This window comes from Equus asinus, chromosome 17, assembly GCF_041296235.1.
Source record: "Equus asinus isolate D_3611 breed Donkey chromosome 17, EquAss-T2T_v2, whole genome shotgun sequence".
NCBI lineage: Eukaryota > Metazoa > Chordata > Mammalia > Perissodactyla > Equidae > Equus > Equus asinus.
This window is the reverse complement of record NC_091806.1, coordinates 22161212-22184508: the sequence shown is the minus strand read 5'-3', so window position 1 is coordinate 22184508 and position 23297 is coordinate 22161212. Positions and strand designations below refer to the sequence as shown.

Here is a 23297-nt window from a genome sequence, read left to right as displayed (position 1 = left end):
GATATTAGAACCACAAAGGATAATTCCAAAAGAGAATATGTGATTATCATGGAATATATTCCACCACATGTGTAGGTCCCAGCTACCTAGAGAGTACAGAGTTTCTAAGACACAGTGACTGTGTAGAGAAGAGGATTAGTAACATTCACAAACTGGTCATAGGTCATCACTGCCAACATGAACATTTCTGTAATCACAGATGTGCAGCCAATGAAAAGTTGCACTATGCATCCTTTGAAGGAGATAGTTCTGTCTTCCACGACCAAGATTTCTAGCAGTTTGAGTATGAATACACTGGAATAACAAATTCCCTCAAAAGATAAATGGCTAAGAAAAAAGTACCAGTGTGTGGAGTTAGGGATTGATCCTTATGAACACAATTATGCCCAGGTTCCCCACCAGAGTGACTGTGTAGATGGTCAAGAACACTAGGAAGAGGGGTGATCAAAGGTGTAGGTATTCTGAGAAGCACAGGAGGACGAAAATGGCCACAGAGATCTGATTTCCCTCATCTAGTACCATGGCTCCGATTTAAAAAAAAAGGAAAAAAGAAAGGGAAAAAAAAAAAAAAACCTGATCAGCTTAACTTGAGAAGGTAGGGTAAGAGGAACTCAGCAAAGTTCCACGTAAACTGTTGAATGCAATGCAGTCACTGTGCATTTGTGAGTGTTCTGCTCTACTTTGGAGTCTTGCTTGAAAACTTAGTTTTTGATTATGGACAGTTAGCTTTGTCCTTCAGTACTTTAGTTTCCTCATCTGGAAAACAAGAAAAAACTAGTACTCATCAATAGTATTATTTTATAAGCGATCTATAAATGTGTGTGCTATTTAGAGCATTGAATATCCTATGATAAAATATAACTATACGAGAACAAAGTAAACATGGAGTGAAATCAGAAAAATGTCAAATAGATCATAGTAGTCATATGATCATGGCAGAAGTGGCCTTGGGAAATGAAACACTTTTACATTAAAAAAATAGTAAATTTCTTTGGGGAAAAATGTATCATCAGACATTCACAATTCTGTATTGATAGATTGAATGTTTGTGTATTCCAGGTATATCCCATTATCAAGGACTCATAGAATATCTACTTGAAATGATCTTTAATTAGTCTGGACAAAAGTTCCACTGATAATTAAGTTTTCTCAATTACATACCCACTGTATGTTCACTAAAGGCTCAAAATGCTCAATGATTTAAAACTGTCTTCTGAGGAAGAGTTTTAGAGATCTTCTTGAAAGTTTCACATTGAATATCTTTTGTTGGTTATGCAGTCTGTTTATATTGCATACTGTATTAAAAAGAAAAAAATATGCTTATTTGTTAGCGATTATAAAACAAACAAGTAGTACTAAAAAAATATCTCTTACAACAATACACAAAAATCTTTTTTGAAGTGACAAACTTAGGTGTGGTGGCCAATGAGGAATGAAAAAATGTGTAAGCTTCAAAAATATAAATATTTCACTTTTGTAAACCAAAAAGAATTTAAATATTAGAAATTTCACATGATTAAACCTAAGAAACCCTGACTCTGGAAATGAATGTGGAGCTGTAACAAGTATAACAGTGCTGTCTTAAACCCATCTATGAAGTGGCACCGATTTTGGCTTTGTTTGCAACAAGCAACAGCCTGTAATCAAATCTACCACTAACCCCAGGCAAAAACCATCAGCTGTGCAACCACATTTTCCATTACATGGAAGAGTGGGTTGACCTTTTGTGAACTGCATGTATTTAGTCACATGTGTAGATAAAAAAGGCTTCTCTATTTTGGTAACTTAGATTGCTTTCATTGGATCACATCTCTGCAAGTTAAAAATTTTGAGCTACAATCTGCTACCAGAAAGTAGGAAAGAAAGAAAACTAGATGAATGCATTCTATCAGCAAAGATTCTGGAACTTAGATTGGAAAGAATCCCTGGAATTGTTAGATCATGTTAGAAACTAAGATCTTCTTGAAAGATTCTAAACCAAGATTAAGACAAGACTTGGCACAGTTAAAAAGCATATCATTCCTGAATATTCTCATTCACCTTGTGTTCAGTCTTCATTAGCAATACTTCTGCTGCTCCTCCTTACATTAAGGCTCCATCCTTGCAGCTAATGATCCCTTTTCAAACTGTAAGTGAAACTTAGCAAAGCAGAGACCATCATAGTCAATTCTATGTTGAAAATTTCTGTTAACCAGTATTCTTCTTAATGTATTTTCTGGTGCTTTCCAGATCCAAATGGGTCTAAATCTATCTCTGGAGTTCACAGAAATTAAATCTAACACCCTTTTATGTTATAGACATTCAAATATTTGAAGATACTTAAAATTAATCTCTTGCTCTTTCTTTCTAGGTAAATATTTTTACTGTTGGTTTCATGTATGTGTGTGTTTTCCATTTTCTTCCTCACACTGGTTTCTAAATATTCCAGAGGATCTACTCAATGTTTTGGGTATAGCGCTGACCCTTCTGAGCTGATACTGAAACTAGAACTAAACATATCTTCTCAGGAATTTCCTTTCAGGCCAAGCAACATGGAACTCAGCAATCTGCTGTTATTCACTACCTTTCTAATATTAATGTCTAACTGAGCATTTGCAGTCAAATATTTGAACAGTGTTAGGTCAATTTACTGCCTCGCCAAACTTTGTCTATGATTTACCAGTAACAAATCCCATGCATATGCAATTGAAGTTTTCAGACAAAGTTGAGGATTGTGCATTTATTATTAAATCTCATGCATTGTTTCATTCTTTTATTCTCCTCTTGCTCCTTGCATGATCTTCCATTCTAGGCAGCTTGACTGCTGACCACGTTGTTTCTTGTTTTTACTCAGGCCGCTCTGTCTACCTCAATTGCCTTTGCCATTTCTTCAGCTTCCTTCAGTATTACCAATTATCATTGCCCATTCCATTCTCCTTGCTATTTGGGCTATTTGTTAAATTTTTGTTAAATGTTCTTTTACCTCCACTTTTAAACACTATGCAGGTTCTGTTCAACATGTTGTACTCAACACCAACTTTAAGTCGAATAATCACAAGGAGTCTTAACAATCCGGAAGAGTTAAAGATCACTGATAATGAATGTAACACTTCCTCACCCATCTCACAATCATTTGAGAGCCAGGCTCACGTTGTTTATTTATTAGTTTACAAGTAAAACAGGTACTAAAAATGAATTAATAAGATAATAATTGTTAAGATAATGTTATGGCGATAATTTTATCAAAGTAGTTAGAGTATTGTGTTTAACTAACTTAGCTTGGTACCTGAGGGTATAATTGAGTTTGAATGAATAAACTACTTCTTTGTTAACAGCACAGAAAAAAGAAAATAAGCATCCCATTTATTTTTTCTTATCTGAAACTTTCTTATAAAATTCTAATATCAACCATTTTTTTCTCCTCATTCAGAGATGAGATTTGAATGGATGGAGAAAAAGCGCCATCACATCATGCCATTTTGTAAAGAACATGGACTTTGGAAGCAGATCCCATTAGTTCAGATTCACCCTCTGTCATTCATTACTTATGTAGTTTTAACAAGTTGTTTAATTTTATGAGCCTCAATTTTATCATCTACAAAATGTGGATAACAAAACCATGCTAGATCATTTAATATTTAGAGTGAACATCTTAAATGAGGTTTGACTTTAAAATATCTGAGAATAAATCCCACACTTAGCTAAAGCCTCCACAAATATCAGGTCCCTTCCATCTTGATTCTTTAATGCTGTTGATCTCCAAGAAAACAGCATCAGTTCCAAGTCTTGAAAAAGTTTGCAGAGCAAATTTGGGAAGCTATTTTTAAAAGACTCTCATATCCTGGACTCCTTCTAATTTCAGATATTTCACTCAATCTGGGACTCACAATTGTATCCATTTTTAATCCACTTATATATAATCTTCATTTTTCCCTTGCTTTCCTAATCCCATCTTGTCCTCCCTGACTTTCTTTGTGCCAGCTTATGTCTTTGACTGTGGAAAAGGCAATCTTGGAAAAATGAAAAAAAGAGAAATAGTCAAAATGTCCTTCCTCTTCATTTCCACTGTTACCAACTATCCACTCATCTGGATATAAGATTCCCAACTATGCTGCTAAACTACTGTCCAATCTGTAAGATTAAGTTCTGTTTACTCTCACTCAGCCTGGAATGCAATAGGGTAGGGGTTTGTGAAGATATTTTATACTAAACAAATCAAATTGAAAATCTTCAGCCTGGATTTCTATAGTATCTCCAGGAATATATATATATAATCACATCCCTTTGTCACTACCATACTGCTTCATTCACAACAGTATTTAAAAACTTTATTGTACAAAAACAAGCCATTTGTATCTTCTAATCTTCCACTGTCTATGCCTCTGAAATGGCACTTCTACACTTGTCCTTTTACACTGTGCCATCATTCATGAGTTACTACGTAACTCTCCCAAGAAAACATCGCTGGGTAATCTACATGTCTTTTCTCTTACTCTATTATTTTCCCACTCATATCATCACAACGTTTGTACAATGGCTCACATATTTTGCTATTTTTACGGGTATGTGTTTGTGTGCATGTGGGTGTGTGTGTATGTCTGTGTGTTAGCCTTTTCCCTGAAGAATATAATTTCTTTAGAATAAGACTTATTAACATTTCTTCCATGACACTGAATGTGCTTAAAATAGACATATTTCGAGTTCAGGACAATGGTCCTGGGAACAATGAATGTAGAATTTAGCCTGTTGATTATAACCATGAACTAAGTAGATATTGCTCTTAGCTCATGTAGGTTTCTCTTGTCAAAAATTTGCTAGATTCCTGTATCCCTCACTTCAGAATGAAAAGAGGATCCCAGGTAGAATCAACTCACCAAAAGTCAGATATTCCTGATGTATCTTTTTTTTTTCTTGAAGGCTTCCTTGCTAGTGTTAATAAACTGGATAAAATATTGACTCAAAATTGATTTTTTCTAGATTTTCCCAATCGTTTAGTTAGACAGTTGATGGTTCTTGCAAAACATTACTTAATAAAGATACCAAGAAACATAATTTTTGCAACTGTCAAGAAATTTTGGAGGAAGCATAGACATGTCCTTGAGGAATAGACAGACCTGGATCCTATACTCCATGATCAGGGTGTTTGTTTTATGTCTAAGTACCTGACCTTGGGGACATAGGCCTTGGAGAATCCTGACAGAGTCTTTTGTCATGAACTACAAACAAAATAATTAGAAGAAACTTCCTCTTCTGCAACTTAGAATATAATTTCTTCTCAATCATTAACATGTGGATCTTTATGTCTTAAAAATAATTTACCTTTGTATAGAGGCGATACTTCTTAAAATCATGAAAAAATGACAGTCACATCTACTCCAATGACTCCAACTTCATTATAGTTGATATGATATGCTCTTTAATCTCTTTATTTTGCTTAAGTTTTGGCACATGTATTTTTATGGAAACACATTTAACATTATTGTACATATTTTTACATTCAACCATTTAGGCTTATTGTTTGTTATAGCCTGAATATGCATTTCTTCAGCTGGGAGTTGGGAGAGGGGCTATATGCTATTTACCCCCATCTTGTCTATAGATCTAGCTGTATTCTTCAGTTCAGCCATAGAGACCATAGTCCTGATGTTTTAAATCCATCTATGTGATTCTTGTACCTATTCCTCTAGGACACAAATTAGTTAGGAAAGAAAATAGTCCTAATTATTGACCTGTCTTGACACAGGACTTCAAGGAAAAACAGCCACATTCATACATACTACATCCAAAATTTCAAAAGAAGAGCATCATATAAATTCATTAGTAGGAAAAATAGTAAACTAAAACCAACATTTACTAGAACCATTAGTGAACTAACACATTATGTAACATACATTTAGCTGTAGACTTAAAATGTCTACTTTTAGGCTGAAAGCATAACCTAAGAGTTTTTGAAAAGAATTTTGCATTACATTTGTGTAAATCAACTTCTCATTCAAGAGTGTTTACAAAAATAAAAGAACATCCTGTTCTAAAAGGATTTTGCAACTGTTTACTATTTTTTTGTTTTTGTTTTGCTGAGCAAGATTCACCCTGAGCTAACATCCGTGACAACCTTCCTCTATTTTATATATGGGTCACCTTCACAGCATGGCTGACGAATAGCATAGGTCCATGCCCCGGATCCGTCTGTGAACCCAGGCAGCCAAAATGGAGCACACCGAAATTAACCACTACATTGTGGGGCCAGCTTCATGCTTTTGTTTTACTTTCCATTACAAGACAGAAAACCGGAGTACCCAATTACAAGTTATAACTTCAAATTACAAGTATACAATTACAAGTATAACTTCAAAATCAATATTTAAGAATAATATATTCTAATATTTACCCTATAAACCTTACTGAATATACCAAATATTCCATGATGCATGCTCAAACCTCCTAAATACTTTTTGCTTTTTTAAAGATATTTACTAAACTATGCACACTCATACAAACACACAGATACACACACACACACACACAGGTTTTCATAGTACCTGATATGAACATTTACTTACATCCCCTGGTTGAAAAAGAATTAAAAATTACAGTAAATTCTTTGTTACCATTGCAATTCACTGAGTATCGAGAATGTTGCAGTATATCCGTAAAGAGTAAGTTACATAAGACACATGATTTGATGTAAAGCATTCTGGAAAAGAGCATTCAATTTCTATATGAATATAAAACTCTAAATCATGGAGAGAAACAAGTAACATTTAATGGGTTGAATTAGAACCACAACACATGGATATCACTCTATTCTCTGCTTGTAAAGCTTAATCATGATTAGCAAGACACAAGTAGAAAAGGCAAGTTCTTATATTTGATCTAAACCAGTCATTTGCTTAAAGCAACCCAATGACCTATCAATTATTAGAAAGCTTTGGTAAAATATGTCCAAGTCATGAGTTATGTGTTATCTGCCATAGAGTTATCTGGCCTTATCGAGAAAGAATGTGTTCCTTGAGATAAATGTTTTAATCACTCTTTGCTAGAGTTTGAACCAAACTCTACACTTCTCCATATAACCCTGACCATTGACTTGTAACTTTACAGTTCTCCAAGAGGTAGGTAACATTCTCACACTTTGACTTCGGGCCTAGCCATGTGTTTTCCTTTGATTCATAAAATAATAGCAGGTGAGACTCAAACAGGAGCTTGAAATATGTTCTTTTGTTGGGCATACATTACTGTGATTCAGCATTCAACACAGACCAGTAGCTAAATGGTCCAATAAAGATGGTATACAAGCAGGCCTGTAGATTGAAGGTTAGTTCATCTGGTGAGCTCAGTGTTGACACTAAAGTGACCCAGTTGGTATCAGCAGAGCGACCTCTGTCAAGTCACTGATTCAAAAGGATTGTTATTGCTGCATCCCAATGGAGTTCAAGACTGTTTGGTTTTTGTAAGTAAATCACTGGTCCCTGAATAAGATTGATGCATTTTATTATCAATATCCTGGTTGCTGTATTGTACTGTCATCAGGGAAACTGGGTAAAGCACATCAAGATCTCTCTATATTATTTATTGTAACAAATAAATTAAAATTACCTCAATAAAATTTCAATAAACAAATAAATCAATCAATGAAATATACAACCACCTTGACATAAATGGAAAAACTAGAGTGATGGGCCATATTTCCAACACATGTACCATTTTCTTGTGCTAGTGCATGGAAATAAAATATTATATATTTGATTATACTACCAATTATAATTTACATCATATTTGGAACTTTTTATAGGGTAATATATTCCTTATTTATTTATGCTTGTCTGTGACTCTTCCAGTGCTAAGATGTTTCTTATGGAACTAAATATAATTTTTTTAGATATTTAGGGTTTTACATTGAACAGCTCTTAATGTACCACTTTTATATTAAGAAGTATACTTCCTCATTGTAGCCAATAATCCCTCATATCTTCTCAAAAATCCCAAATGACTTAAATTGAACTGAAATCTGTCCTGAGCAATCATACTGTGATACACACCATACAGAACCCTTTATATTCCAATTTTTGAATCAAAGACTTAGTTTAAGTAGTCTATGGTTTTATACCTAGTATTATTTGTAATGTTATTTTACTAAACATTAGAACAAATAGATATTGGACCGTCAACTACAAGGTTATCGTAGATTTGTGTACTGCTTTGCTATAGAACAACTCTATCCACTACTTTCAAAAGAAACAAAGAACATTTCTATTTTTATAATTCATCACACAACAATTTAGTATTGACTAACTTGTGGGCTGTATCTTTCACATCTTTGTTCCTGAGGCTGTAGATCAGGGGATTCAGCATTGGGATGACCACTGTGTAAAAGACAGAGGCTACTTTGACCATGAGCCATGAACTTCTGGAGTTAGGAACACAGTAGAGAAAAAGGATGCTCCCATGGAAAATGGTAATGGTGGTCAGGTGGGAGGCACATGTGGAGAAGGCTTTTTGGCGTCCCTCAGTTGAAGGCATCTTCATGACAGTGATAAAAATGAAAACATATGAAGTAAGGATGATTATTAAGCTGCTTATTTCATTGAATGTGGCAGAGACTATCATGATCTTCTGGTTAATGTATGGATCTGAGCAGGAGACAGCAACTATGGCAGCATGCTCACAGCCAAAGTTATTTATGAAGTTATTACCACAAAAGGATAAGGTCAACAAAAAGCATGTGAATATTAAAGAACAGGCTATACCCCAAGAGTAGGATGCAGACACCAACAAAAAACAAAGCTTCTGAGACATTACAACTGTGTAGAGAAGAGGGTTACAAACTGCCACAAATCGGTCATATGCCATTGCTGCCAACATGAATGTTTCTGTCACCACAAAAATACATCCAAAGAAGAATTGCATGATGCATCCTGTGAAGGAGATGGTTCTGTCTTCCACAACCAAGTTTTCTAATAGTTTGGGTGTGACTATGGTAGAGTAACAGAAATCAACAAAGGATAAGTGGCTGAGGAAAAAGTACATGGGGGTGTGGAGTTTGGGATTGATCTTGATAATCACAATCATGCCTAGGTTTCCCAGCACAGTGACTGTGTAGATGGTCAGGAATACCAGAAACAGAGGCAACTGGAGTTTTGGGTATTCTGAGAAGACCAAAAGAACAAAGGTGACTCCACCACTCTGATTTTCTTGGTTCCTGTGGATAAAAGATGAAAGTTGACCCAGAGAAGTAAGAACCAAAATTTGAAATTGGTAAGAGAATAGAAGAGAATAGAAGAAAAGAGAAAAGAAGAATAGAAGAAGTTGAGAGGCTCAATGGATCTCTATTAAGGGTGATGCTAAAAATGCTACATTCCACTGTTACATTATTTCAAAAGGTCGTCTTTTCTTATGTGATTATTACACAGTGAATAAGGATTTTGTGTGAGTGGAATAATCAAAAACAAAGTTAAGACAGGAAGAATAAAAATGAGAGTAGATCCCAATATATTTCAAATAACAATACTTTTTCATCATAGGCAGCTGACATAATGAGAAGGGGCAATCTAACGTGGTTCAATCTCGGCTTAGTAAAAATAGTTGTATTGGAGGAAATGTATATTATGAGTTTCTACAATTTCTTCCCTGCCTCACCTCTTAAGCTGTGAGATAATTAACTTACATCTCTTAAAAATTTTTTAAAATGGTAACATTCTTACAAAATGATCAATTTAATACTTTCTTACTTGTACTACGTTCTTTTCAGTGCCCTTCTGACTCTTAGTAACACAACGGTCTCAATACATTCTGGTCCTGTGCTGTAGAAGTATTCTAATCTTTTCACTCATGTTGAACTAATTTTTAAAATAGTTAAATGTTATTATTGATGGCGTATTGCATTATTCTTCAGGAGGTGTTCACAACAAAATATGTGCTGTGTCTTCAGTGATAATAGTTGAAACAATATTGAACAAAAAGATCTTCATTTTCCAATGTGGTAAATTTTGTAAGTTGGGTAAGTGACAAATAATAGAACTATGAAAATACTGGATGATGCATGTAAGTTTCAAGTTGCAGGAAAAATTAAGTTTAAATCTTTTCCAAGGACCAGTGTCAGGATACAGACCCACCTCAAATAGTGCACCATAATATTTCTTGAATATTACCTGATGCCAGTAGGTATTTATTCAACAGTAAAATGAGCATGGTAATAATACAAAATCTAAGTTACTAGAAAGGAAATAGGTATTTTGATAATGAAATTAAAAGCTGTAAGATGTGATGTGATGCACAGCAGATATCCAGCTTTCTTATTTATTGGATTTATGCGTAGTTGATATGATTTCAAAAACCTTACTTGGTTGTGAAAATCAGGCCCAAGCATGGACACCTGTCAACAGGTGGGGTCATTTGGGAATACAATGTAGAAATTCTTTCCTAGAGAATCCACACAACACAAACAATGTAGGATTTCTTTGGGCACTTCATCTAAGATGCATAATAAGTATTCCCCATTCTCCTACAGATTTTTTCATTACACTATAGTTTTCTCTGATTCCCACATGCTTTGGCCCATAGGAAAGTTATTTTCCAAAAATCACTCCCATGGCAGATCCTTCCTCTGTAAAAATGCTTAATATAAATCTAGCCACTGGAAAGATAGATTATGGACATATTTCCCTATCACATTCCTTCAATTTAAAATGTTCTATGCAACATTGCCAGAACAATTTTCCATGATTAATTTAGCTGAGAACCAATGAATTTTAAGATGCCAAATACTTTTTATTAATTAATACATGAAATTTACATTGTTCATCCTTGCTTTTCCAAAAATTCTTGTATCTATAAATTCAACCTCATTAACATTTAACACATTCTTTTTTAGTCATGGCGGATTTGGCAAGTTCAGCTACATAGCACATGCTCATTTGTTTATAGTTTATTGTCCCATTTTATTCTCACACTTATAATGTTTTATTTTATAACCTACTATTATAAACATTCTCATTGTTTCTTCTGTTTTGTACACATACATACTTAATATTTATAACTCACAATTCCATATGCTGTATCTTGTCATTTCCAAACATGGTTATTGTCACTTTTTTCCTTAGAGATCATAAGAAGCGTGAATACAAGGCCCATTTTTTTTTTATTATTGTCTATTTTCAAAAATGTTTATTTCATTGCAGGCTACATTGTGGCCCCCCAATGAGAAAACCAGGATGAATATCATTTGAAAGAAAAAAGGAATCAGAATATAACACCATAAGCCCTCTCCTAGTCAAACTAAGTGGATTTGTGGACACTGTTCCAAACATGTATTTATCTACTGCAATGATTCCTGGGAGCCTCTATATCCCTTCTAAAGTAAATAAAAGAAGACTAAATCAACTCACCTAAATACAGAAGCACTTGAGTGAGTCATTTACTGAAGAATTCTCTGCTAATGTTAAGGAAATCCAGGACTGTTCCTGCTTGGTATTTGATTAATAGAAACAGATCTGAAAACAGTAGTAGGAGTCCCAAGAATATTTCATTAAATGTTTCCTATAAGTTACGTTTTTTCCAACATATTAGGAAAACTCAGAGATATCAGATATAAGATCACATCTGAAAACTAAATTCTAGCAGCAAACTGTGTTGCAAATATATAAATCAAGACCTTAGGGATGTAAAGACTAGAGAATATCATTGAAGGATTGTGTTGAAGACTGCAATTCTAGTAATTAGACATAACATTGTCCGGTGTGACATCTTCGGTGTATATTATTTTCCCAAAGTTCTCCTGGGGCATTTGTATTATCAAGTTTGCTCAATTAATCTTAAGAAAAATAAACAAGATTTTATATATCTTAACTTTACATGGATGTAGAAAACAGAAATGGGCAAGGGAAAAAGTGTCTATAAAACAATAGCTAGAGAGAGCAATTATTAATTCATGTTTAATTTATTTTTCTATTATGAAGGTATTTTTATCTTCCCGTGTTTCTAAATATAGAGCTGCCTACACAATAAGCCACATTGTTTATTTTTTCTTTGTTAATTAGTAATATATTGTAAAAGTGATTTTCTATTCACACTATTCATTTCTATTGATTTTATTAATAGAAAACAATTTGCATTGGCCTTTTAAATGTAAGTAGAGTGCTCTCAGATGTTCATATTTACTATTGAACCTTGAAAAAAATTTTGGATCATATGTTTTCTAAAAATATCAGTTTATGAAAAAGATGATCACTAATTTTGGTAACACTTTCCACAGTGCTTTTAAAGACAAATCAAATTTACCAGTGACTTGATGAAGTAGATGATTATTTCTCACTAAAGCAAGACCAAAAATGCATTCCTGAACATTCATGGCTCTGCTCCTTATAATATTATAGGGGCTCAGGTTTCTCCCTATCTGTGGCTCACCATCATTATGGTGCTTCTGAGGTTATGGTTCTCTTTTGTAAATGAAGAAGAGGCAATCATAGAACAACCCTGTAAATACTTCTTTAGAAAAGCTTGATCTCATTGAAGCTGACCTCACACAGCACAGAGGAAAATCAAGGACAAGCGACACTCAGCAGTCTCAGAAACACTACACCTGAGGAACTGCATCTATAAATATTTATCTATGTTCATCAGAGATATTGGCCTATGCTTTTATTGTGGTATCTTTGTATAGCTTTGGTATCAGTGTAATGTTGGGCTCAGAAAATTAGTTTGGAAGTTTTCCCTCTACTTTTTGGAAGACTTTAAGAAGGACTGATATCAATGATTCCTTAAATGTTTGGTAGAATCCTCAACAAAAGACTAGCAAACTGAATCCAATAGCATACTGAAAGGATTATATAACATGATCTGGTGAGATTGTTCCAGGAAGTTAAGTCTGGTTCAACATAAACAACCAATCAGTGCACTGTAACATTAAGAGAACAGAGGAATAAAACCACGTGATCACCTCAATTGACACAGGGAAAGCATTAGACATATTCAGGCACTCTCTCACGATAAAAGCGCTCAGAAAACTATGACTAGTAGGGAACTTTATCAAGCTAATAAAGCCTATTACGAAACTAATAAAAGCTGTTCATGAAATTCCACCAGTAGCATAAGAAATGGTTAAAGACTGAAAGCTTTCTACTAAGATGAGGAAGAAGACAAGGATGCAACTTTCACCACTCCTGGCCTTTTTGTACTGGAAGTTCTAGCCAGTGTACTTAGGCTAAAAATAGAAACGAAAGGCATCCAAGTTTGAAACAAGTTAAACTATGTCTATTCATAGGATACATCTATATCTATATATATATATTTATATCTCCCAAAGAATTAATGACAACAAAAAACTAATAGAACCAATAAACAAATTCAGCAAAGTTACATGGTACAAAATAAGCGGGAAAAAATCAGTTGTGCTTCTATAAGGCAGAGATGAGCAATCTTCACAGAAATTAAGAAAATAATTCCACTTAAGTAGCACCTAACAGAATGAAATACCTAGAAAACTTAACAAGGAGGTGAAAGACTTGTACACTGAAAACTAAAAACCACTACTGAAACAAATGAAAGAACAGCTAAATAAATGAAAAGGTATTGTGTGTTCATAGTGAAGGAAACCAGATTATATTATCCTAAAATATGCCTTTTACATAAACATTATTTTGAGTTGAAGGCAAGTAGGAGGCAGCAAATGCAGGAAAAGCTCTCTCTAGTCTCCCTTTTTCTCCTAAAAGGCAAGATATTAATTCTTCTTTTACTGGAGACAGACTCTTACCAGCTCAAAGGCACCAAAGACATTTGTAAACAAACCTTACTCAATCGCTTTCCATCCATTTACTTACCTTCCAAGATTTTGCTGTCTTACAAAGCCAAAAACAGCTTTCCTTTGTCTTGTCATTTCTCTCTAAATTTATTGTTCCTTCTTGAAGATGCTACCTAAGCCACAGTTCTAATGTGTCCCTTTGAGTTTCTCTATGTTGAGTTTTCTCCTATGTGATGTGCATTGTATGCATTAATTAACTGTTTTTCTCGTTAACATGTCTTTTTGTTAAAAAGCTCAAACTGAAAAATTAAAATGGGTAGAGGTAAAGTTTCCGTCCTCTACAATAGCTTGGAAGACTTAATATTGTTAAACTGGAAATACTACCACAATTTGTGGTATGCAATCCTTATCAAAATTCCCAAGGGAATTTTGTGGAAATAGAAACTGATCCGCAAATTCATAAGGAAATCTAAGGGACTGAATAGCTAAAGCAAACTTGAAAGACAACAAATTTGGGGGATTCACAATTCCTGATTTTACAACTTAACCACAAAACTACAGCATAGTACGAGGAAAAGGATAAATATTCAAAGTACAGGAATAGGATTGAGAATCCAGAAATAAACCCACATATCTATGGAACATTGATTTTCAACAGGCTTCCTAGGACATTCAATGGGGAAAGAATAGTTTCTTTAATAAGCGGTGCCAAGACAACTGGAAATTCACATGTAAGATAATGAGGTTGGGGTCCAGCCCAGTGGCGCAGCAGTTAAGTTTGCATGTTCAGCATTGGCAACCCAGAGTTCACTGGTTCGGATCTCAGGTGTGGACCTACATGCTGCTTATCAAACCATGCTATGGCAGGTGTCCCACGTATAAAACAGAAGAAGACGGGAATGGATTTTATAGCTCAGGGCCAATCTTTCTCAGCAAAAAGAGGAGGATTGGTGGCAGATGTTAGCTCAGGGTTAATCTTCCTAAAAAAAAAATAATAATAATGAGGTTGTACACCTACATACCACACAGAACAATTGACTCAAAATTGAATGGACCAGAAATTTTCACATATTGAAGTATATGAGGTAGTTATTCTCATTTAAAACTGATTCAGCTTGAAGTATAGAAGCTTGACTTATGACCTATCAAATACACATTGTACATCTGCTTTAATAATGAAAGTAAAAGAATGCACTCTTTGAAGATAAGAATACATGCTTCCCCTCCTACAACACCAGTATGGGTAACACCTGTATCAGTACTACTCAGGATATATTCCTTTTCCTGTACATCAAGGTCATGTTGTCCTGCTAATTTGCAACTGAATACCTCCTTGAAACTTTGATGAATATGTATCCTGGGCATGTTTAATGTGTGTTCTTAGTTCTAAAAAGGTATAAAACTGTACTGAAAACAATGCTTCTCTGGAATACTTTCTTCCTGTGTGGAAACTGCTTCCCAGGTTATAATCATCAGCTTGGCTCAAAGAAAATCTCAAGTTATCTCTTCTATCTTTAGAATGGTAATTGCTAAACTGCATTGACGGAACAAATCCCTACATGCAAGAGCAAAAACTATAAAACACTTAGAAGAAAAACAGGGGTACATTTTCATGGCCTTGGATTTGGTAATGGATTCCTAGATATGAGAACAAAAGTATAAGCCACAAAAGGAAAAAATAGATAAATTGGACTCCTTGAAATTTAAAATATTTACACATCACAAAACATTATCAAGCGGCCTGCTCAGTGGCACAGCAGTTAATAAGTTCAACGCTCTGCTTTGGTGGCCTGGGGTTAGCTACTTCAAATCCTGGGTAGGGGCCTACACACCACTTATTAAGTCATGCTGTGGCAGTGTCCCACATATAAATTATAAAAAGATGGGCATGGATATTAGCTCAGGGATAATCTCCTTCTTCAGATAAATTATTAATAAGGTGAATAAAAAGCCTACAAAATAAGAGAAAAGCTTTACAAATCAAATATCTGATAGCAGTCTAGTATCCAGAATTTCTGTAGCACTCTTACAACTCAGTAACAAAAAGTCAAATAAGATATATAACAAGGTTTACAAATGTCAAAATAGCACATGAAAAGATGCTCAAGATCTTTAGATTTTAGGAAAATGCAAATCAATATTATAATGAGATGGCACTTCACATCCACTGGGATGACTAAAAAACAAACATATATTAGCAAGTGTTGGCAAGGATTTGGAGCAACTTGAACTGTCATACAATGTTCATGGGAATCCAAAACGGCTCAGACACTGTGGAATTCAGTCTGCTGGTTCCTCACATAGACAAACATAGAATTACTATTAAATCCAATGCATAGTAAAAATTTTTGCCTTGGACAAAGAGAAGTTGGCCTTTGCCCTCAATTTCTGGGAGGAAATCTATCTCTTACCTAATAGTAGTGTCTGTTTAGGGAGGGCATCTGGCCACCCCTGATATCAGGGTGGAGCTGGTCATATTAGACAATCTTAAGGTAGAGATTGCTCATACCAGAAAGATTAACCATATAATTTAGGGCAGAGGCCTTTAGATATGGGTTATCAATCAACCTGGAGGCTGAGATCAACCATTTGGACAATCAACCCATCAAGCCCATGTGATAGAGTCCTAATAAAAACCGAACACTGAGGCTCATGTGAACCTCCCTGGTTGGGAATAACTCATGTTTATTGTACAATGTTAATGCTGGGATGATAACATATCCTGAGCACTATGGGAATTTCTCTTGTGGACTCCTCCTAGACTCTGTCCAATATGTCTCTCCCCATGTGTTATTGATCTGTATCCATAGCTTGTGATAAACTATAACTCTGAGCATAGTTTTCAGTTAGTTGTTTGAAATATCTTGGAAATTAGCATACCTAAGAGTGGTTTTGGGAATTCCTCAGGCTTTCATTTTGTGTCAGAATTGAGTGCACTACTGGACATTGTGCCCTCAAACCTCACAGTTTGGCTAACTCTAGGTACCCAGCAATTCCATTCTTAGCTATATATCAAATAGAATTGACAACAGGCACACAAACACTCACACATGAATGTTCCCCACAGCACTATTCACATTAGACGAAAGGTCAGGCAGACCAAATGTCCTTCAATAAATTGATGGATACCCTAAATGTAGTATTTATAGGTGATGGAATATTATTTAACCATAAAAAGAAATAAAGCGCTGATAGATATGATAATGTGGATGTATATTGAAACAGCATGCCAAATGAAATAAGCCAGGCACAAAGATCACATATTGCATGATCCTCTTTATATGAAATGAATAGGATGGGCAAATACATAGCGACAGAAAGTAGATTGCTCATTATTAGGACCTGGGAGGAGGGGAAAATTGGGAAAAAATGTTTAATGGGTATGATATTTTTTGCAATGATGAAAATATTTTGGAACTAGTTAGAGGTGTGGTTGCACAATATGGTGGGTATTTTAACATGATTAATTTTTTTACTTTAAAATTATTAATATTGTGAGAATTTCATTTCAATAAAAAAGCCAGCTATGAAAAGGGAATGAGATTTGATCCTATATTTTTCCTCAGCCTCAGTCTCTGCAGTAATTGAGTCAAATTTGTCAAAGGCAAAAATCTTGTCCTTCCCTTAACTGAAATTCCATTGCTTCAATTTTCCATACTATTGATAATTTATTATCCAGAAAGAAGGAAGTAAATGAATTTTTTGTTATAACACTCTGTCCCTTGTGTTCCTAGTTTGCTGAGTATTTTATCATGAATAGTTGCTTAATTTTATTAACTATTCTTCACACATGTTGAGGTGACTATATGTTCTTCTATTTTATTTTGTTAATGTGATGAATCACATTGATGGATTAGAAATGATATACCAAACTTGAAATCTTGGATTAAATCCCTCTTGAATGTGATGGACTATCTATTTTATATCTTGATGAATTGATTTGATATTTTAACTATTTGTCAGTATATATTTATGATATGTTGTTCTGTAACTTACCTATCTAGTGATGCTGGCATCATAAAATGAATGGGAAAGTGTTCTCTACTTATTCTGTTGTTTGTGTAAGTTTATGTAAGATTGGAATTACATCTTCTCTAATGTGCCATCTACATTGGGGATAAGGCTATAACTTTTTTTTGAGGAAGTTCAGCCCTGAGCTAACTACTGTCAGTCCCCCTCTTTTTGCTGAGGAAGCCTAGCCCTGAGCTAACATCCATGCCCATCTTCCTCTACTTTTATATGTGGGATGCCTACCACAGCATGGCATGCCAAGTGGTGCCGTGTCCATACCCAGGATTTGAACCGGCGAACCCCGGGCCACCAAGAAGTGGAACATGCACACTTAACCACTGCACTGCCAGGCCAGCCATGGGGATAAGGCTATAACTTTTTATAAGGCTTTCCTGGAATTTTGATGATAGTAGTAGGGAAATAAACACCAATTATAACTAGAAAATCACTCCTATGTATTGCTTTTCTCAGATGCACAAGTTCATAACTAGTTTCATATACTTTCTATTGGGTTTTATCTTTGTGCTTAGAACACAACTTTTTTCATCAATAAGGTTGTCCTTGAACTAGAATCAACTAAGTGTTTAGGCAGTAATATTTAAGAAAGAGCATTTATCTAGGTGTTCCACAATCCTTCCACTAGCTGTCCATCTAAATTTCCTTTTCCTCTTTCAGGGTCAATCTTTTTCTAAGATGACGAATAGTAGGGAAGATCAGCCATGCAGCAAGAATATCACCTAAGAACTACCCCTGGAATGCTCATAGGAAAATTTTCCAGCATTGCAAATTTCCTTAAGTCTTGATTATTACTAAATCTTATATGAAAATTAATATTTACACACTGTAGTCTACATTCAACTTAGAACATTTTCACCATTAAGTGACTATTAATTATGTAAATTCTTCCTATAATCTTGTGAACACCTTCATCAAAAAACTTCACACAGCTCTTCAGAAATGAAACAAAAGAGCTGCACCTATCCAAACCACTAATAAGAATTTAAAGTAAGAAGAGTAAAATTCATACTGAGAAATGAAAATCCCATCATGAGTACTTTGTAGAACACTTAATGAAATCATTTCTATTAACAGACATACACTCATTTCATCATTTAAAATGTGTGCATTCAGATTGAAATTATAATTTTGAAATTCTGGAGAATATCTGAATTATATTTGTGTACATAAATATCTATTCAAAAGCATTTTCCACAGTAACTAACAATATATTCTAAAGGAGTTTGCAGCTATTTAGAAGTTTTTTAAAATATATAATTTGTTTTGTTTTCGCCTGTAAAACAGAAACCTAATCATAGTTTCAAAATTATAATTTACCTAATTTATATAATCTATGTTTTCTTTTAAAGGTTAGCTTCTTAAATGCATGTGTCTATAGTATATGTCAAATATAGTTCACTCTACACTGTGTTCACACCCTATAAATACTTTTTTTTCATTAAAATATTTTTATTAGGGGTTGACCCCATGGCCAAGTGCATCGGTTTATACACTCTGCTTCAGTGGCCTGGAGTTTCCCTGGTTCAGATCTTCTGCGCAGACATGGCACCACTCATGGAGCCATGCTGGGGTAGCATCCCACATGGTACAACTAGGAGTACATACGACTATGTACTAGGGGGCTCTGGGGAGAAGAAGGACAAAAAAAAGTCGATTAGCAATGGATGTTAGCTGAGGTACAAATCAAAAATATGCGTATTTTTATTAACATACACACAGACTATTAAAAGACTTGTTGACTTAGTTGAGTGTGTATGACATCTGGTTGACAGAGAATTAGAAGTTAAATAAATTATGCAACTCTATAATTGTATATCACAAATTGTTGAAAATATTATGTATTGCTAAACAATCAAGCAAATAGGTTAGGTTACAAAGTTTGACAGCAATCTTCATTATAATAGAAATTAGAATTTTGTGTGTGTGTGTGTGTGTGTGTGTGAGGAATACTGGCCCTGAGCTAAAATCTGTGCAAATCTTCCCCTATTTTGTATGTGGGACATTGCTACAGCATGGATTGATGAGCAGTGCGTACGTACACACCTGGTATCTGAAACCACGAACCTGGGGCCACTGAAGGAGAGTGTGCAAACTTAACCACTACACCACCAGGCCAGCCCCTGGAATTTCTTATTTGGAGATAAAATACTCATGATTTGGGTTAAGCCAGTAACATCATTCATAGTCTGCAGTTGGACTGAAACCATGATACCTGGAAAGTTACCAAAACTTTGTCTGTCCTGAGAGATGTCAAACGTGATCAGAAACAATTAGCAAAGATAGTCACCTAGTGAAGCTAATCTAATGGCCCATCAATTTATGGAAAAGTCTGTCAAACTACAGCACAGTTTTTATCTGAAATATACAAGAAGAATATTTTCCATTCAGTAAAATTGAGCATAAACTTTAGGTATATTGAAATATCGGGCCCAGTTCTTCATTCCTCTCTGTATCTAAGCTCATTGTCCTATAAGTTTGCCGTTCTACAAGGAAGATATACTTTCTCACCCATTGGCTTTGTGTTCAGCTATATGATTTGCATTGGCTAATAGAATGTTAAAAGACGACACAAATGGGAGCTTGAACTAGCTTTTGTTATAGCACATTTTGTCTTGTGACTCAGCCATTGACAATGCAAGAAAATACTCTAGCCCATTGGTACACAGAGCAGAGCTATTCAATCACCACACAGATCTACAGGATAGAGGTGACTTTGCTAGTTAGGAAAGACTTTAACAGGTTAACCAAGATGCTGCGGCTGATATTAGCAGGGCTGCTCCAATAAATCCCCCAATAAAAAATAAAAATTGCCTAATGTTACATATGAATTAACTTCGTTCATTATAATGCATCAATAATTATATTATACACAACTCAAGATTGGCAAGACTGACAATTTTAGATTAAGCAATAACTACTTCTGAAGTGTGCGGTTTTTAATTTTTAGTTTTTGATGTTTTGTATACAAAGCGCAAATAAAATTTATGTTAACAAATACAGTTTAAGCAAACAATATTCTGGATGGTGTCAGGGCAGAGATATGCTTTCTTTGTACTTGTAATGTACCAATGCTTCGTATGTGGATTTAAATATATATATATATATATATATATATATTTCTTTTAAATTTAATGTCTGAGTGTGGAATAACTCTTAGTTTACTATATTGCATTTGATGTATCCTCCCTGATGGTAAGCTATAAATTTTTAGAACAACTTTATAAACCCATTCTGTGATGACTTAGAAAAAGAACGAAAGATTTAGTGGGCAGTCAAATGGTAATGTGTACTAACTCAGAAATCTTTACATGACAAACTCCGTGTGTAGAGACTTCATTTAAGTTCTCGGAACTTTACTTATCATTTTATGGCTAATTTACTAAAGTTTAAATTGAACAGAGGTTGAATGATCTGTCCCCCAAGAAGTTACATTAAACATATGTTTTGCTTTGCTTTTTTAAATTATTTAAGTTAATTTTTATTGAGTTAATGATACTTTACAAACTTGTGAAATTTCGGTTGTACGTTATTGTTTGTCAGTTGCATTGTAGCTGCACCCCTTAACCCTTTCTGCCCATCCCACACCCTACCTTTCCCCTGGTTGCCGTTAATCTGTTCTCTTTGTCTACATTTTTAAATTCCCCATGTGAGTTGAGTCATACAGAGATTGTCCTTCTCTATCTGGCTTATTTTCACTTAACATAATTCCCTCAAGGTCCATCCATGATGCTGCAAATGGGACAATTTTATTCTTTTTTACAGCTGAGTAGTATTCCATTGTATGTATATACCATATCCTCTTTATCCAGCCATCAGTTGATGCATACTTAGGCTGCTTCCAAGTCTTGGTTATTGTAAATAATGCTGCAATGAACATTGGGATTCATGGGACTTTTGGAATTGCTGACTTCAAGCTCTTTGGATAGATACCCAGTAGCGGGATGGCTGGGTCATATGGTATTTCTATTTTTAATTTTTTGAAGAATCTCCATATTGTTTGCTTTCCCACCAGCAGCGTATGAGGGTTCCTTTTTCTCCACAACCTCTCCAACATTTGTTACTAGTTGTTTTGGTTATTTTTGTCATTCTAATGGGTGTAAGGTGATATGTTAGTGTAGTTTTGATTTGCATTTCCCTGATGATCAGTGATGATGAACATCTTTTCATGTGCCTATTGGCCATCTGTATATCTTCTTTGGAGAAATGTCTGTTCATGTCTCCTGCCCATATTTTGATCAGGTTGTTTGATTTTTTTGTTGTTGAGTGGTGTGAGCTCTTTATACATTATGGCTATTAACCATTTGTCAGATGTTTGACTTGCAAATATTTTGTTCCCAGTTAGTGGGTAGTTTTTTTGTTTCAATCCTGTTTTCATTTGCCTTGAAGAAGCTCTTTAGTCTGATGAAGTCCCATTTATTTATTCTTTCTATTGTTTCCCTTGTCTGAGAACACATGGTGTCTGAAAAGATTCTTTTAATACTGATGTCAAAGAGGGTACTGCCTACGTTGTCTTCTAGAAGCCTTATGGTTTCAGGTCTTACCTTTAGGTCTTTGACCCATTTAGAGTTTATTTTCATGAATGGTGAAAAAGAATGGTCAATTTTCATTCTTTTACATGTGGCTTTGCAGTTTCCCCAGAACCATTTGTTGAAAAGACTTTCTTTTCTCCATTGTAGGCCCTCAGCTCCTTTGTTGAAGATTAGCTGTCCATAGATGTGTGTTTTTATTTCTGGGCTTTTAATTCTCTTCCATTGATCTGTGCACCTGTTTTTGTCCTGGTACCATGCTGTTTTGATTACTGTAGCTTTGTAGTATGTTTTGAAGTCAGGGATTGTGATGCTTCCAGCTTTATTTTTGTTCCTCAGGATTGCTTTAGCAATTCGGGGTCTTTTGTTGCCCCATAGGAATTTTAGGATTCTTTATAAAGAATATCATTGGGATTCTAATTGGGATTGCGTTGAATCTGTAGATTGCTTTAGGTGGAATGGGCATTTTAACTATATTATTCTTCCACTCCATGTATATGGAATGTCTTTATATCTCTTTATGTCATCATCTACTTCTTTCAGAAAAGACTTGTAGTTTTCGTGTATAGGTCTTTCACTTCCTTAGTTAAATTCACCCCAAGGTATTTTATTCTTTTTGTTTCCATTGTGAATGGTATTGTGTTCTTGAGTTCTTTTTCTGTTAGTTCATTATTAGAGTATAGAAATGCTACTGATTTATGTAAATTGATTCTATACCCTGCAACTTCGCTGTAGTTGTTGTTGTTTCTAAAAGTTTTCCAATGGATTCTTTGGGGTTTTCTATATACAAGAACATGTCGCCTGGAAACAGTGAGAGTTTCGCTTCTTGCCTCCCTATTTGGATTCCTTTTATGCCTTTTTATTGCATAATTGCTCGGCCAAAACCTCCAGTACTATGTTAAATAAGAGTGACAATAGAGGGCACCCTTGTCTTGCTCCTGTTTTCAGGGGGAAGGCGCTCAGTTTTTGCTAATTGAGTGTGATGTTGGCTGTGGATTTGTAATATATGGCCTTTATTATGTTGAGGT

At 34.8% G+C, this 23297-nt stretch overlaps 1 protein-coding gene across 1 annotated transcript; it reads right to left on the bottom strand.

The window, feature by feature from the left end:
• Nucleotides 1-5496: 5496 nt before the first annotated feature.
• On the bottom strand, nt 5497-23065 carry LOC106825916 (olfactory receptor 5D13-like). Its single transcript, XM_070487317.1, has 2 exons — nt 22987-23065; nt 5497-9293 (listed from the first exon to the last, which is right to left on the bottom strand). Exons 1-2 carry the CDS (start codon nt 23063-23065, stop codon nt 8236-8238), a joined length of 1137 nt encoding a protein of 378 aa, XP_070343418.1. The 3' UTR covers nt 5497-8235.
• Nucleotides 23066-23297: the final 232 nt, after the last annotated feature.

Coding starts and splice junctions, on each gene's coding strand:
- LOC106825916 (XM_070487317.1), bottom strand. CDS start 23,065: ATGTTCTTGTATATAGAAAACCCCAAAGAATCCATTGGAAAACTTTTA. Junction 9,294..22,986: donor AACTACAGCGAAGTTGCAGG/GTATAGAATCAA, acceptor AGATCCATTGAG/CCTCTCAACTTCTTCTATTC.